This window comes from Fundulus heteroclitus, chromosome 1, assembly GCF_011125445.2.
Source record: "Fundulus heteroclitus isolate FHET01 chromosome 1, MU-UCD_Fhet_4.1, whole genome shotgun sequence".
Classification (NCBI taxonomy): Eukaryota; Metazoa; Chordata; class Actinopteri; order Cyprinodontiformes; family Fundulidae; genus Fundulus; species Fundulus heteroclitus.
Window position 1 is genome coordinate 5,092,129 of NC_046361.1, and position 14,664 is coordinate 5,106,792.

The 14,664-nt window shown below is 41.6% G+C and overlaps 1 protein-coding gene across 1 annotated transcript in view; it reads right to left on the reverse strand.

Annotated features, from left to right (window-relative positions):
• Nucleotides 1-1,612: 1,612 nt before the first annotated feature.
• The window catches only part of LOC118566894 (deleted in malignant brain tumors 1 protein-like), a 31,746-nt gene continuing 18,694 nt past the window's right edge, over nt 1,613-14,664 (reverse strand). Inside the window, exons 6-9 of the mRNA XM_036150363.1 lie at nt 4,762-5,049; nt 3,979-4,302; nt 2,063-2,197; nt 1,613-1,973 (exon numbers count right to left, since the gene is read on the reverse strand). Of these exons, the coding sequence (XP_036006256.1) occupies nt 1,732-1,973; nt 2,063-2,197; nt 3,979-4,302; nt 4,762-5,049 (989 nt within the window). The 3' untranslated portion in view covers nt 1,613-1,731. The remainder of the gene's footprint in view (nt 1,974-2,062; nt 2,198-3,978; nt 4,303-4,761; nt 5,050-14,664) is intronic.

The following is a 14,664-nucleotide window of genomic DNA, read 5'->3' on the forward strand; positions in this document are numbered from 1 at the left end:
ATCCTAATTTTTATTCAGACAATTATTTAAGTAGAACAATGACCAGTGCAAAATTAAATTAAATTTACCAGAGATGAAGTGTGGACTGCAAATTCTGTCGTGGTATAACGGCTCCCGCAGTCAATTGGGATTGTCTGCCTGCATCCTTTTCATTGAAATTATCCATTTCTTTCTTCTTTCTTCGTCCTTCGGTAAAAGAATGAAACGTACATCCAACGATTTGGAATGCCTCTGTGTGCAACCGGGAGCACAACAAGTCGTAGGCATTGTTTAGATTCCAAAAATAAACAAACTAAAAGCACGCTCTAAATCACCCATTTTGTCACGGTGGTAGTACCAGCATGACCCGGATGTAGTGAACTGGTTTATACCAGCATCAGAGCCATGACATAAAAAAAGAACAAGAAGCTGATAGAGAAGGCTGGATCGCTTCTGGAGACTGCTCTAGATTATCTGGATATGACTGTGCATAGGAGGGTGCTTCATGAAATTAAACATGTTACAGACATCCCTGAAAATTGTCTTAATAAGCCTTCAAAATAAGCCTTCAGAAAGAGGTACTTCTGTAATTTTGGGCTGTTTTAATTTTTTATATAAATATAAACATATTGTTTCACCAAAACATAATTTTTGGTTACATAATGACAATCATTTATCTAAATTCTTGTTAAGATGGTCCCATTTATCTACAAAGTGAAGACAAAAATTATTGTAAATAGAAATTGGTCAGATCTTTCCCATCAGCCTGGGAGTCATCTGGGGAAGGGTCTTGCTCAGGGACCCATAGTGGCAGTCTGCAGGGTTTGAACCAGGTACTTGCAGGCTTCTCAGAACACAATTGCTCTGCACTAACCACTAGACCACCATTCTTTGGGTCCAGCCATTATCGGCACCTTTTTTTCATCACATTTTTCCCCCCAGGATTTTCAGAAAACACACTAAAACGGCAATAAGTTATTCAGTTAATTAAAGCAACAAAAAAAAGGCAAAAAATTACATAGGCCATTATTTTAGGAAGGAAAGATTTTTAAGTTCAATATCAGTAGAGTAAAACATTGTTTTTGTCTCACTAAAGGCTCCCGCATAGTTGTGCTGACTTTAGTCACACAAAGCTTTTTGTGGGAAAAAGTCTTCACTATGAACTGTTTTATGTAGGTGACACTGGTGGAGAAAAAAACGGCCCTAGGCGCTCAACTAGTTCATTAAACTTGCTAGTATTAATTCCCCCGCTGACAGAAAGTGTGGAAAATGTAGGAATTTGTCACAAGAAATGTAGGAAATTGGTATACTTGAGTGTGAAAGCTAAAACATCCGCACAAAGTCTGCGTGGGGCTTGCATGGCGTACAGTGACTCTGAGATGTTGGAGCCTTTAGGTTGACATCTAGGTCCGGGTTCTGTATTTATGGGAATGAGTTTATTAGCCCCAGAAAAATCACACTTCTATTAGACTAGTTTAAAATGACAGAAAAACAAGTATATGTTTAAAATGCCCCGCCTCTCGCCCAGTGAATGCTGGAGATAGGCACCAGCACCCCCCGCGACCCCATGAGGGATAAAGCGGTTCGGAAAATGGATGGATGGATGGATGGATGTTTAAAATGTTGAATATGTAAATATCTAACTCGATTTTTTTTAATACCAGTTATTCAATGCAGTTTCCTTTTACTGGTATTGATTTTTCATTGTTTATACGCATTTTCACATACTTGATTTTGCACCATATTTTCTTTTCAGGGTACACTAACATTCACATAGTCACTGTCTTCCTCTTCAGAGCTTTTCTCATATTCTTCATATATTAGTTCTTCTTTGATTTGACTTAAATTAGGGCCTGCTTCCTCATAATCATGATCATCATCACTACTTGACTGTTTGTCCACCTCCAGTTTCTTTGTTGAGAGCATGATGTCAACATTCTCATAGTCGTCCCAATCTTTCTCATGGTCTTGTGTGTTAAACTTCTGTGCAGTCACTGAAACAAGAGGATATGTGAATAAAGACAGTAAGATAGCAATGAGCTTATTCTAAATAAGGAACGTGTATCTCTTGATGAATACAAACTTTGGTTTTGGTCAGATGCTCGAGGCTGTTTAGTGCAATGTCTCCTTCTGCAGCCCAGGCAGACTCCTAGAAACACCAGCAGGACCAGGAGCAGGATTCCACCAGATAGTGAGTATAGCAGCATCTGTGAAGAGCCTGGGAGAGACACCAACTGATCAGCTCATTGCTCTAAACGTGTTTGATTTATTGCAATTGCCCCAAACTTGGTATGCTGCCATGTTGCACTGATATGAGGTGATAATAATCTGCCACACAACTCAACTGTTCTATATCCAATACATTTTCTATATCAGTTTATAAAATGATTAAATCCAAAATGTAGTTTGGACAAAAAAATCTCCCTAAACTAACCTGAACATGTCACGGTCTGCACAGTTTTTGGGTTTTGTCCTGTTTTTCAGTATCTTTTAGATAATGTTTTAATCCTTGTTTGATATCTTAGGTACCGTATTTTTCGGACTACAAGGCGCAATGGATTATAAGGTGCACCGTGAATTTACATGTCTTTGTGTGTCTTTGTCCACATATAAGGCACACCGGATTGTAAGGCGCATTACATATTCCTCCCAAGTGTGTAATATCACTCCGCCCCTCCGGTAGGGTGACCAGATGCCCCCTGATTTCCGGGAACAGTCCCCGTTTTGGATGACCTGTCCCTGGCAAAAGCTGTGCCCTATTTTAGTGTATCATGATGAAAGGGAAAAAAAGTTTAGCGCAACAAAAGGTATTTACCTGGACCTGCCAATGTCCCGACGTAGTAAAGCGGTGTCAAACGCAACTTCCCGCCCTCCGTTGGCGTTGCAGTTCAGGCAAAACAAACCAACCCCCAGGCAGAGATTCTGCGCTTAACAAAATCAAAGATGTCCCTAGTTTTCATTAGAGAAATCAAACCTGGTCACCTTAAGGAGGGAATACACTGGCTGCGTATCGTAAGCGGCATGGCTTACGGGTATGTTTTTAAAACTGTTAATTTAAACCAGATGGGGCAAAGGACGCAGCTTTTAAGTTTGCTTAAAGTTTGATTTTAAGTGTGCTTTATAGTCTGAAAAATATGGTATCCTATCCTAGTTCTCACTTAAACTTATTAAAATGTTTACCCTAGTTATTTTCCTCACATCAAGTTTTCCCCTGGCCGTCCTGTGTTTCTTATATTTATTAGATAAGCCTTGTTTCAGGTCCCTCCTGTACAGTCTTTAGTTTATTCCTTGTGTCTAGTTATCCTCAGTTACATTTATTATCTTCTTTGTTCCCCTGTTGCTTTCTCTCTCCTCCCGTTGACACACACTCTCTCTCTCCTCAGTTTTTCCTCCAGCTCCTTGTCCCCACCTGCCATCAATTAGTCAATCAACCCCTACCATTGTTCCAGCTCTCATCCCTCCTGTATTTAAGATCCTCTCATTTTCCGTTTGCTATTGATTTCTACTATTTGCCTCCTGTCACTTTGCCTGAGCTTGGCCTCGTTTGCTTCCTGGACCTTCATTTTGTTTTTTTCTCTGGCTCCTGCATCCTCCAGTGTTTTTGTGAATTTTGATTTTCATTAAGTCCATCAATAACGTCTCGATGCCTCTGCCTCTCTGCACTGAGGCCCAACAACCACTACAAATTATGACACTGGCTTTTTGTTAAATTGTGTAATTTATCAAATTATTTTGCTTTTGTGTTTCTCCCTCCATTGATAAAGAGATACATAGAACCAGTCAGACAACATAAAGCAGGCAAAAAGGTCTGATAAATAGGCCTCAAACAAATCAAACTGAAGATAGAATCATTGTTTGAAAACTGTACTTTTTTATTTCCTCTGGTTTACTTTGCCTTCATATTTAACTAATAATATTGTTTTTGAAAGATGATAGGATTTGTTATTTTCTATTAAAATGTATAGGATTAAACATACCTATACATATATAGCTACTTACCCTTAATGACAAGACGAATAGGTACTGCCTCAGCAGAACTAAATCTGCGTGTAGACTGTAAAACCACATACACACAGCTGTAGTTGCCCTGGTGTTCAAAGGCAGCCGTTGGGAAAGTAAAGGAAGCTGAGCTGTTGACTGCTGGCTTGGTTTCTGTTATGTTGGAGCCAGAGAAGATGAGAGAGAAATTTCCCTGAGGATGGTTTGGGTTAATGGAGCAAGTGAAGGAGAAGCGGTAACCCCAGGTAACCTCTGCTTCTTCAGGTCCCCAGACCACCCCTACATTTGGGGATGTCAGAGAAATATTGGGCCTCAGCAGATGCACTGTGGAAAAAAGAGAACAAAATATTGTGATATAACATACAGCTCATAACCAATCTTGAATAATTGGGTATCCAGTTATGTTTCTGGATGTAAACGTTTCAATGACGGATCTGAAACAATGTTAGAGATTATGAGATTGCAGAGACAGGAATGCAAAATCGGCTGCCATGGAAGTTACAGATAAACGGACTCTGGAGGCACAGAGTCTGACATACTTAGATTGGAAAGAATGACTGATTAGTGGAACATGTGTCAGCAAGGACACGTCTGCATTATAGCATGATCTTGGCGGGGATTGTGTATATTTTAGCCATTCTGAATGTTCCCAGAGTTTGAGGCCATGGTGCATGAAGGGATTCATTGGTTTGAGGCACTTTTATCAAAACAAATAGAGTAAACTTTAACAATTAATTACATGGATGACTTTTTGCTATTTACGAGTAATTTATTTTATCATACCAGTAAGATTGATCGAGTCACTGAGGACGGAGGTGAAGGTCTGGCTTGAAATCCTTTTCTCATACTGACACTGGAATTCTCCATGATGATCAAGGGTCACTTTAGGGATCCTGAAGGTAGCAGAGGTGGAACCAGATGACTGATTCATTCTGAATGGGTATAAAGTATTTTGGAGAATAAAAGTCCCATCTAAAAGTTGAATTGCAGAAGCACAAGTGATGCTGACTTGTTGACCCCAGGTAAGCTCAGCAACAGGGCTTACAAAGATGGTCGGTTTTGGAAGGTTCTCTGAAAAGTAGACAGAAATTAGAACAATATTTTATTTAGTGTGATATATGTGATTCCTGTGAACATGTTACTGCATAAGTTAGCAAAAATTACATACTGAGGAAATAAAAACAGACGAGTCCAGGCTAGACTGGTTTTTAGTTGATTCAATTGCAGACTACAGGTAGAGATGTGAAGGAAGAGTTTTAATTAAGGAAATTGAAGACAAACAATTCAGGCACGAAGAGTAGTGATGTTACGTGATGTGCCGAGGCTTCGAGGCGTGTGTCGAGTAATGGAGGGGGCGTTTCCGTAAAGCGCGTATCGAGGCTTGCTTCATTTAGGGGAGAAGCCAAAAACGATGACGTCCGAAGCCTCGCTGCCCGGCTGTACCACGTGAATGCTTTGGGAAGTGGCTCAGATTTCAGATGACCGGTTCATTCAGAACCAGTCATGGTTGTACGCTGGATCATAAAACAGTTCTGCTAACCAGATGCAGTTTAAAACGCCACTTGGTCTGTTTATAGGTTTAGTTTTTATTAATTCTGCATTTTTTAACTACATGCACCGTATTTCTGTGCCTCAGCGCTTACTCCTCCCCCCCCCCCCCCCCCCTCCTTTCCCTCGGAGCAGGTGCTTTTATCACCGTTCAAAACGTGAATCACTACGTTTAATGTCCTCACATCGGTAGCAACGTGTGCCAGTTAAAGTCAATAGGAGAGTTGGTAGCTGTGTTTCATGCTCTTTTTTTTTAAACATAAAATCAGTTGCATTTCGGTGGGCTGCTGCCTCGCGCTTTAATTCAGGTGCGCACGTTTAAGGGTCATTTTAAAGAACTTGTAACATCAGGGGCTTCATCTCAGACCTGTCAGTACCCCTGTTCCATTTATAGAAGCCCTTTACAGTATTTAGTTATGAATTTTCCCCACTGTTTATCCGTCGCACGCAGCGCACCAACGGGGGTAAAATCCGCACCGCCGCACTGACGAGAGCAATAGAAATTTGTCTGATCAGCGCGGTGACTGACTGAGAAACCTGTCGCTGTGAAAGGTGATGAGAATGTTATAAACTGTAACAGTCTAGAAGTGCATTGAGCTGAAAGGAGGAAGACATCAGCAGCTGGATCGTGCGTAAAGACGCAGCATGAACCTCTGTGTGCTTCAGTGTTGCTGCTGAGGGGAAATTGTTGACCATAACCCCCGCCCCCAAAATTAGCATAATCTCACTCTTAACTTTTGATCAAAGTTGAGAGCTCTGATTATTACACACCATGCCATATCATATGACACTACTATTTTGGGAATAATTACACACAGAGAATACATTCAAACAATATTTTATTATACACATATGTGTAAACATAATTTATGTAGACAAATGATTTCATCCTACACCTTTTATGAAGTCTTTCCCAAGAGCCATAATAGGCAAAAAATCAATGCATCACACGTGTTAAGATACAGCTGGCTGGGATTATACACCTGGCCAATGGGTGGTTTCGTGTGCACATGAAGCTCCAAGAAATGAACCCTTTCTCGAACCAGTTGGCTCAAGTGGTTCAATGCCTCATGAGGCTTCATCTCACCATCACTAACGAAGAGCATGAGTGTATAAACCAGGAAGCTTGGGAACAGGAGAGATGTGATCAATGACTTGGGAACCAAGTGTGTCTAATCGGGGGAATGTTTAACAGCCTGAGCGGAGAGTACTGACCAGCCGAACCAAGTAAGGAGGCTAATATACACAGTGCCTTGCTTCCTGCCTGTCTTCTGTTGTTTTTTGGACTAGCTGGCTGTTTTCCACTCTGTTAATTAGTGGAGCAGCTACACCTGTACTTACCTTAATTACCTGCATTGTTTTCACATGTGACTCTGCCTTTCTCAGCCAGTAGCTGCCAGATTGTCTTCAACCCTTGTGTGAGTTACTGTCCAGCATATTTATCTGCATCTCCTGTTTTTGACTCTGCCTTCTCATGTGTGTATTCTTTGTTTGCCTTGCCCTCGCTGTATACCTCATCAGGCTCTGATTTTGGTCGTGATCTGGGCTGTCTTTGGATTATATTTCCTAACTAGCCCTTTTGGACTTGTCTGACTGTTTCTGCCTGCCTTCTCTGTGCATGAACCTAGCTTCCTGCATACTCAGCCCGTCATCTCCTGCTGCATGTTGCCTTTCTGTATTCGATAAACCATTAAAGGGCAACACCATGTCAGGGTGAATTATTGGAATCTCACTTTTAGCTCACAGCTAAACTCCAAACAATGGGCAACAACTGTAACAGTAACATAAGAGAAACAAACTAAATGTACAGAGAACCAGGAATAAATAAAGGCTTAAAGTTTAAATAGAGTGCGTCTAGAGCAGTTTTGTCTTGTGTGATGGTAGATTATCGTTTTTTTTTCTATATGTGGCTAGTCGATATCGCGATAATGCTCCAAGTAATGAAAATTGCGAGAATTTTACAGTATGCTGGGGGCCTCCAGCGATCCGCGAGTCCAGCGAGAGCAGTCACGTGGTGAGAACACAGCCGTGACGTCAGTGTAGTCAAACATCATCGAGTGTGTCGAGAACCACTACTTCAGGCATTGTTAAGTACTGAAAGTATTGTTAAAAAGTCATTGCAATGGTCTATTGTACTGCTTCCAATTGTAAGAATGGTTTTGGATTGGGGAAAGGAATGTTTAATTATTATTTTTTTGGTTTTGCGTCAAATCTGGTTCCGGAAAGTGAATAGATTGGACAAAAATCAACCGGACAATCTGTGGTGTCCAAGCCGATACAGCAAACTATGTACGGATCACTTCATGGCAGATTCTTTTATCGTCAGTCCTGCTCTCGCAGCATCAGTTGCAGCTTAAGCCAGATGCCATACCTACCCTGAATGTGGGGCACCCCGAGCCCATGGGCACGGTGAAAAAACGTTGAACGTCGGCCTATGAAAAACGTCAACGAGTTGAGGTAAGATATTCAGTTGCTTATATAAACCTTCACATCACAAATTACAGCCTGTTAATTGATATATATTGAAACACGAAAGAAGCAGTTTAGCGTTAATTTGAATTTGAAATAAAAGCAATTAAATTGACATCACTCTGAGTGATTCTGAGTCGGATGACGACGTTGTAGGCCTACTAACGTCATCATCATTGCTACTACTCCTCTCTCCACTTCCCTTAGTGTTGTCCCGGAATTCACGTCTAACTATTGGTTTAAAAGCATATGGCTGGACATGGTACTCTTAATTTTTAACATCCAATTGGCTAGCTTTGTATTAGTCCTTGTTTAAGGTTAGAAACTCCATCACAAAGGTATAAATATTGACTCGCTATGTAAAATGACTACTTCCCGATATCATGTTTGACTAAACTGACGCCACAACATCCTACAGCACCTCCTCGTGGCTAAGACAGTGGGTCACGTGACTGAATGAGAAATTTAGCATTGTCTGCCATCTTAGTGAATTATTTTATGCTATAAACAACAAAATTCTGGATTTTTTTTGTTTTTCAGTTGTGATGCATTTAATTTTGTACATACTATCAAATGAGAAACTATAAGTACAGTGGTGTGAAAAAGTGTTTGCCCCCTTCCTCATTTCCTGTTCCTTTGCATGTTTGTCACACTTAAGTGTTTTGGAACATCAAACCAATTTAAACAATAGTCAAGGACAACACAAGTAAACACAAAATGCAATTTATAAATGAAGGTGTTTATTATTAAAGGTGAAAAAAATCCAAACCATCATGGCCCTGTGTGAAAAAGTGATTGCCCCCCTTGTTAAAACATACTATAACTGTGGTTGTCCACACCTGAGTTCAATTTCTCTAGCCACACCCAGGCCTGATTATTGCCACACCTGTTCACAATCAAGGCATCACTTAAATAGGAGCTGCTTGACAGAGTAAGGTCCACCAGAAGATCCTTAAAAGCTACACATCATGCCGAGACCCAAAGAAATTCAGGAAAAATTGAGAAAGAAAGTAATTGAGATCTATCAGTCTGGAAAGGGTTATAAAGCCATTTCCAAAGCTTTGGGAATCCAGCGAACCACAGTGAGAGCCATTATCCACAAATGGCAAAGACATGGAACAGTGGTGAACCTTCCCAGGAGTGGCTGGCCGCCCAAAATTACCCCAAGAGTGCAGCGACGACTCATCCAAGAGGTCACAAAAGACCCCACAACAACGTCCAAAGAACTGCAGGCCTCACTTGCCTCAGTTAAGGTCAGCGTTCATGCCTCCACCATCAGGAAAAGACTGGGCAAAAGTGGCCTGCATGGCAGAGTTCCAAGGAGAAAACCACTGCTGAGCAAAAAGAACATCAAAGCTCGTCTCAATTTCTCCAAAACACATCTTGATGATCCCCAAGACTTTTGGGACAACGTTCTGTGGACCGATGAGACAAAAGTGGAGCTCTTTGGAAGGTGTGTGTCCAAGTATATCTGGCGTAGAAGGAAAACTGCATTTCAGAAAAAGAACATTATACCAACAGTAAAATATAGTGGTGGTAGTGTGATGGTCTGGGGCTGTTTTGCTGCTTCAGGAACTGGAAGACTTGCCGTGATAAAAGGAACTATGAATTCTGCTCTCTACCAAGAGATCCTGAAGGAGAATGTCCGACCATCTGTTCGTGTACTCAAGCTGAAACGAACTTGAGTTCTGCAGCAGGACAATAATCCTAAACACACCAGCAAGTCCACCACTGAATGGCTGAAGAAAAACAAAATGAAGACTTTGGAGTGGCCTAGTCAAAGTCCTGACCCGAATCCTATTGAGATGTTGTGGTATGACCTTAAAATGGCCGTTCATGCTCGAAAACCCTCTAATGTAACTGAATTAGGACAATTCTGCAAAGATGAGTGGGCCAAAATTCCTCCAGGACGCTGTAAAAGCCTCATTGCACGTTATCGCAAACGCTTGGTTGCAGTTGTTGCTGCTAAGGGTGGCCCAACCAGTTATTTGGTTTAGGGGGCAATCACTTTTTCACACAGGGCCATGATGGTTTGGATTTTTTTTTTCACATTTAATAATAAACACCTTCATTTACAAATTGCATTTTGTGTTTACTTGTGTTGTCCTTGACTATTGTTTAAATTGGTTTGATGTTCCGAAACACTTAAGTGTGACAAACATGCAAAGGAACAGGAAATGAAGAAGGGGGCAAACACTTTTTCACACCACTGTATGTGGTTTTCTATTTGAACTTTAATATAAGAAATTAACTAAACAGGGCAAGACCTAAATTAAAGAAAGAGGAATAAATAAATATAAAACCCCCAAAATAATCAAAACACAAATACCAGTGCCCCATTTCAAAAAGTGGAGCTAGTGGAAATCCAGAGTAAGTTGGGGTAAATCCTGTCGTACCCTGACTTTTCTATTCTAGAAAGCCATTACCCTGAGTCACATTTTGACAATAACTTAATCCCTAAACAAACCCTGCTTGGCAACTTTTTTCTGGACTGACCCTGGGTTTGTTGTGCTTTTTAGCTGAGATCTTGTTGTGATAGTTATCTCTCCTTTTTTCACATTGCTAGACAGGACGTCTAGCAATGTGGCCATAATAATTGTTGTCTTATGGCCAAATAAAGCTCGACAGATTTTGCTTTCACAAGTGGAGCAGTCAGCTTTTGTAAGAAGAGTAAAGGGAGAACAAGAAGACAGAAAAAGGGAAGAGGTAAAAGAAAGAGATAAAAGGGAGAGAGTCATAAAAAGTAATAGTTATCTCTAAACAACATCCCAAAGATTTTCTATGGGGTTCAGTGCAGAACCAGAACACCCTGGTCACTGAACCAGCTTTTGGTACATTTTGGCAGTGTGGGCAGATGCCAAGTCCTGCTGGAAAATAGAATCAGCATCTATATACAGATTTCTGCAGAGGGAAGCATGAAGTGCTCCAGCATATCCTGGTAGATGGCTGTATTGAAAATGGACTTTACCAACACCAGCAGACAACATGGCACCCCAAACATCACTGTGGAAACCTCACTTTGTACTTAAGCAATGTGAATTCTGTGCATCTCCACTCTTCCTCCAGATTATGGGAGCTTGATTTCTAAATGAAATGCAAAATTTACTTAAATCTAAAAAAACAGGACTTTGGACCACTGACCAACAATTCAGTTCCTTGTCATAAACTTCTGACCTCTTTGGTTCGGAGTGGCTTATTGGCTTCCACTGCAAAGTACTTTCCTCTGTAATAATTTATTTTCTGACGTTCTGTTCATGTGCAGCACTTTGAACTGTCTTGTTACTGAAATGTGCAATAAAAATAATTTAGCCTCCATTGTCTCATCATCATTGCCCCTGTTGTTCCTGTATAGCAGATGGAAATGGAAATCATATCCTATCATTTTCTTTGTGAATGTACCATAATCACCTCCTCGGGGACATACTGTACCCCGTGAAGTCCTGCCACCTGATCCCTTATCCTTGGCCTGGACACCAGCACCGTTACAATGTGGCTCACATCAGGACATTACATGGGGAAATTACCATAGGGATGCTGAAGACCCGGTTTCAGTGCCTTCAGACACAGCTACTATTAGCAGTGAAGACATTCCTGTTACTCATCACATTTCTTCACTTAGATAATGCAACTGTTGTACAACAAATAACAAATAACATCTCCATGACAAGACATTCTTTTTACAGATGACGGAGGCTCCATCCAAATACCCTTATTTATAGGTCCTAGCTCCTGATCTTAGCTCCTGATGCACTTCCGCTTTTGGCTAAAGAGTCCTTACCCATTAGAGGTATTCAAATGGAGGGACAAGAGGAAAGAAAAACTTGTGATTCCCTATGTTCTGTCTCTGTTGGAATTTGTGGAAAGAACAGCAAATGACTCATCTGAAACTTGCGTTTATCTGCCATATTATTATCCAAGTGTAGGCATTGGACTCGTACACTTTCAGGAGTATTACCTGTCCACTGATATCAATAGCTCTACTACATCAATGCGACATAGCTACACTACATCAATGCTCTGAGGATTACCCTTGCTACTTACAGTATACTACTGACTGCAGTGACAGACCAAACAGCAGATGCTGGTGTAATCAAGATTTTTCTATGATGCAAGGCAAGGCTGTTCTCGTGCCTCCTGTCATGCCACCCCACAGTTTGAGAACTCCTAGCTTAAACTGACAGGTTGGGCAATGAGAGCATTAATTGGAAACACAGTCAAGATGCCCCATGGTTTCTGGAGGAGCTGTAAAGACCCAGAGCTTAGGTTTGAGAATGAGCCATGCACTCTACAAATCTGAGCCTCATAGAAGGACTAGACGAAAACCATAATAGAAAGAAAGTCATAAGAAGTCTTGTTTAAAGTTTGCCACAAAATATGTTTAGAGGCAGCAGTGACTTGGAATTAATTACACTTTGGTATATGCACTTGGGTAATAACCGATCTCTGGTGGCTTCACAAAATGAAGAACAAGAACGTGTTAACCAAACATGCGAAGACAGAGACACACCCAGACAGTTTATGGTGAAGTAATGCTTCTAGAATGTGTATACTATAATGAACAGTTATCTTAGGGCAGAATGGACACGTGCATATCGCTGGAGCTTGGCTCTTTCAGTCTAACCATGATATGTATCCTAAAGACACATAAAAAGGAATCGAACAATCCTTGAGCAGGCTTTGCTGAACTAAGCTGACGTAACTGACAGTTGGGCATTCTCTCTCATGTCCAGAAATCTGCCAGTCTCACATTGTTTTATGTATCAGAGTCCAGTACTGAAGCTGTAAACATCCCTCTGCCTTGTTAGATAAATTTATGTTAAATTATAGTTTCGGTTTCAAGAGTTTTTATTACTACAAGTCTACAGAAGACCACTTTTTTAGGTAAAGTACCTAGGCGAACCATAACAGGGTATGTTCAATTCTTATCTGTCATGATCTCGGTACTAGTGCTGGCCTGATCCATCATCTGACACACCTGTGTAGCTCTGCCCCTTTCTTATTCTTACCGAACCTGGAACTGTGCCCCGATCCCGTCTTGAATTTCCCTCTGGATTCTCATCGGACCCCTGATTACCAGGCTCTGACTCTGGACCTCACCCTGGATTACGTGTTCTGGTTTGCCACCCTGTTCTTCCTGCCTGCCATTGTCTTCACGGCCCTGACCCTTTGCCCGTCCATTGACCACCATACATCAGCAATAGCCCTGCTCAGGGTCTTCCTGATCAGAGCTAGAAACGTTATTGCATCCACCAGCCTGCTCAAACCTACACTCATGGTTCCCACCAGACTACAGACTGTGAGAAGGTTAGTAACCATCACGGTTGTGTATCATTCACCAAGTAAGCATGGTCATTAACCAGTTGTCTGTTTCCAGAGGTCCCTGACATAGACACTGACACAACCTGCAGCAGTTTACCTTTGAATAAACCGTTGAGAAACTTTCAGGTTTGTTTGGTTTGAATTCTGGGTCCTCATATTCTGATCATTACATTATCAAGATATTCCATTAAAATCTATGTCTAAAAAACTTTACCCCATGTTTATTGTCCTTATGAGATCATCGTTATCAGTCCTCCTTCATCTTCCTTTCTCTCTTTATATCCATGCCTTATTTCACGTATCTCTCATGAAGTCAGTCCCTTCTAGCACCTTGTGCCCTCTTTCCAAGCCCCTCTCCAACTGTCTGGGACATTGAGGGGCACCCTGCTTATATGGCCAGACATATTGTGGACTCTGTCATCATGGTCATGGCTACTAGTACCACGTCGACTGGGAGGTTCATGGGAGAATATTTTGGACCCTTCACTTATAAGGGCGTATGAAGCTTGCCTTTTACGTCTTCTGGACCGCCTGGTGGCAGTCAATGGGGTGGTGGAGGGACTCAAAAAGTTTGATTGTTGCCTCCTTCAGCATTCATGAGATGGTGCCATGAAGCGGAAAGGTGAACTTCAAGAGGGGTGCTCTGATGCACCTGTATTCCATCAGCACATTGCCAGTAGGATAAGAAACGCTGGCTGCCAGACGTCCAACTCCTGAGTGTTATCCTCTGCAGTAAAACCAAGCCTCTGCTCTTTCTACCCCCCAGTGATCACAAGATATTTGCTCTGCATTCTGATCTTCATGCTCAAGCCATTCCTGTGTGTTTCTGTGTCCAGATTCTCATTCAAAACTCAAGATTCAAACAGATCCTCCTGGAAATCATTACCATGTCTGGCAGCTACTCCTTCACCGTCAACACCCACCTTTGAGCCTTGTGTTCTGACATCTGGTCTCCTCCAGTCAGCCATCCATCCATCTATCCATTTTCTAACATGCCTATCCCTTATGAGTTTGCGAAGAGTGCTGGCACCTATCTCCAGCTGTCAATGGGCGAGAGGTTGGGTACACCCTGGACAGGTCGCCAGTCTATGGCAGCTCCTCCAGTCAATACACTGGAATCCAAATTAAAGGAGCACACTTGGATCCAGCTACCATCTTTCCCTCACCTTCCCTGACATCCCTGTTCTTCTCCCTTCAAGTAAGCCTCAACACATTTACTCAGTTTGATTCTAGTTGCCAACCTACTCACCTGTTCAGTCTCCCTTCAAAGACTCCTGATTCCTTGCTTCATACACCTTCACCTGGACTCAACATTCATTCATAGTAAATAAAGACTTGAAACTTTTACTG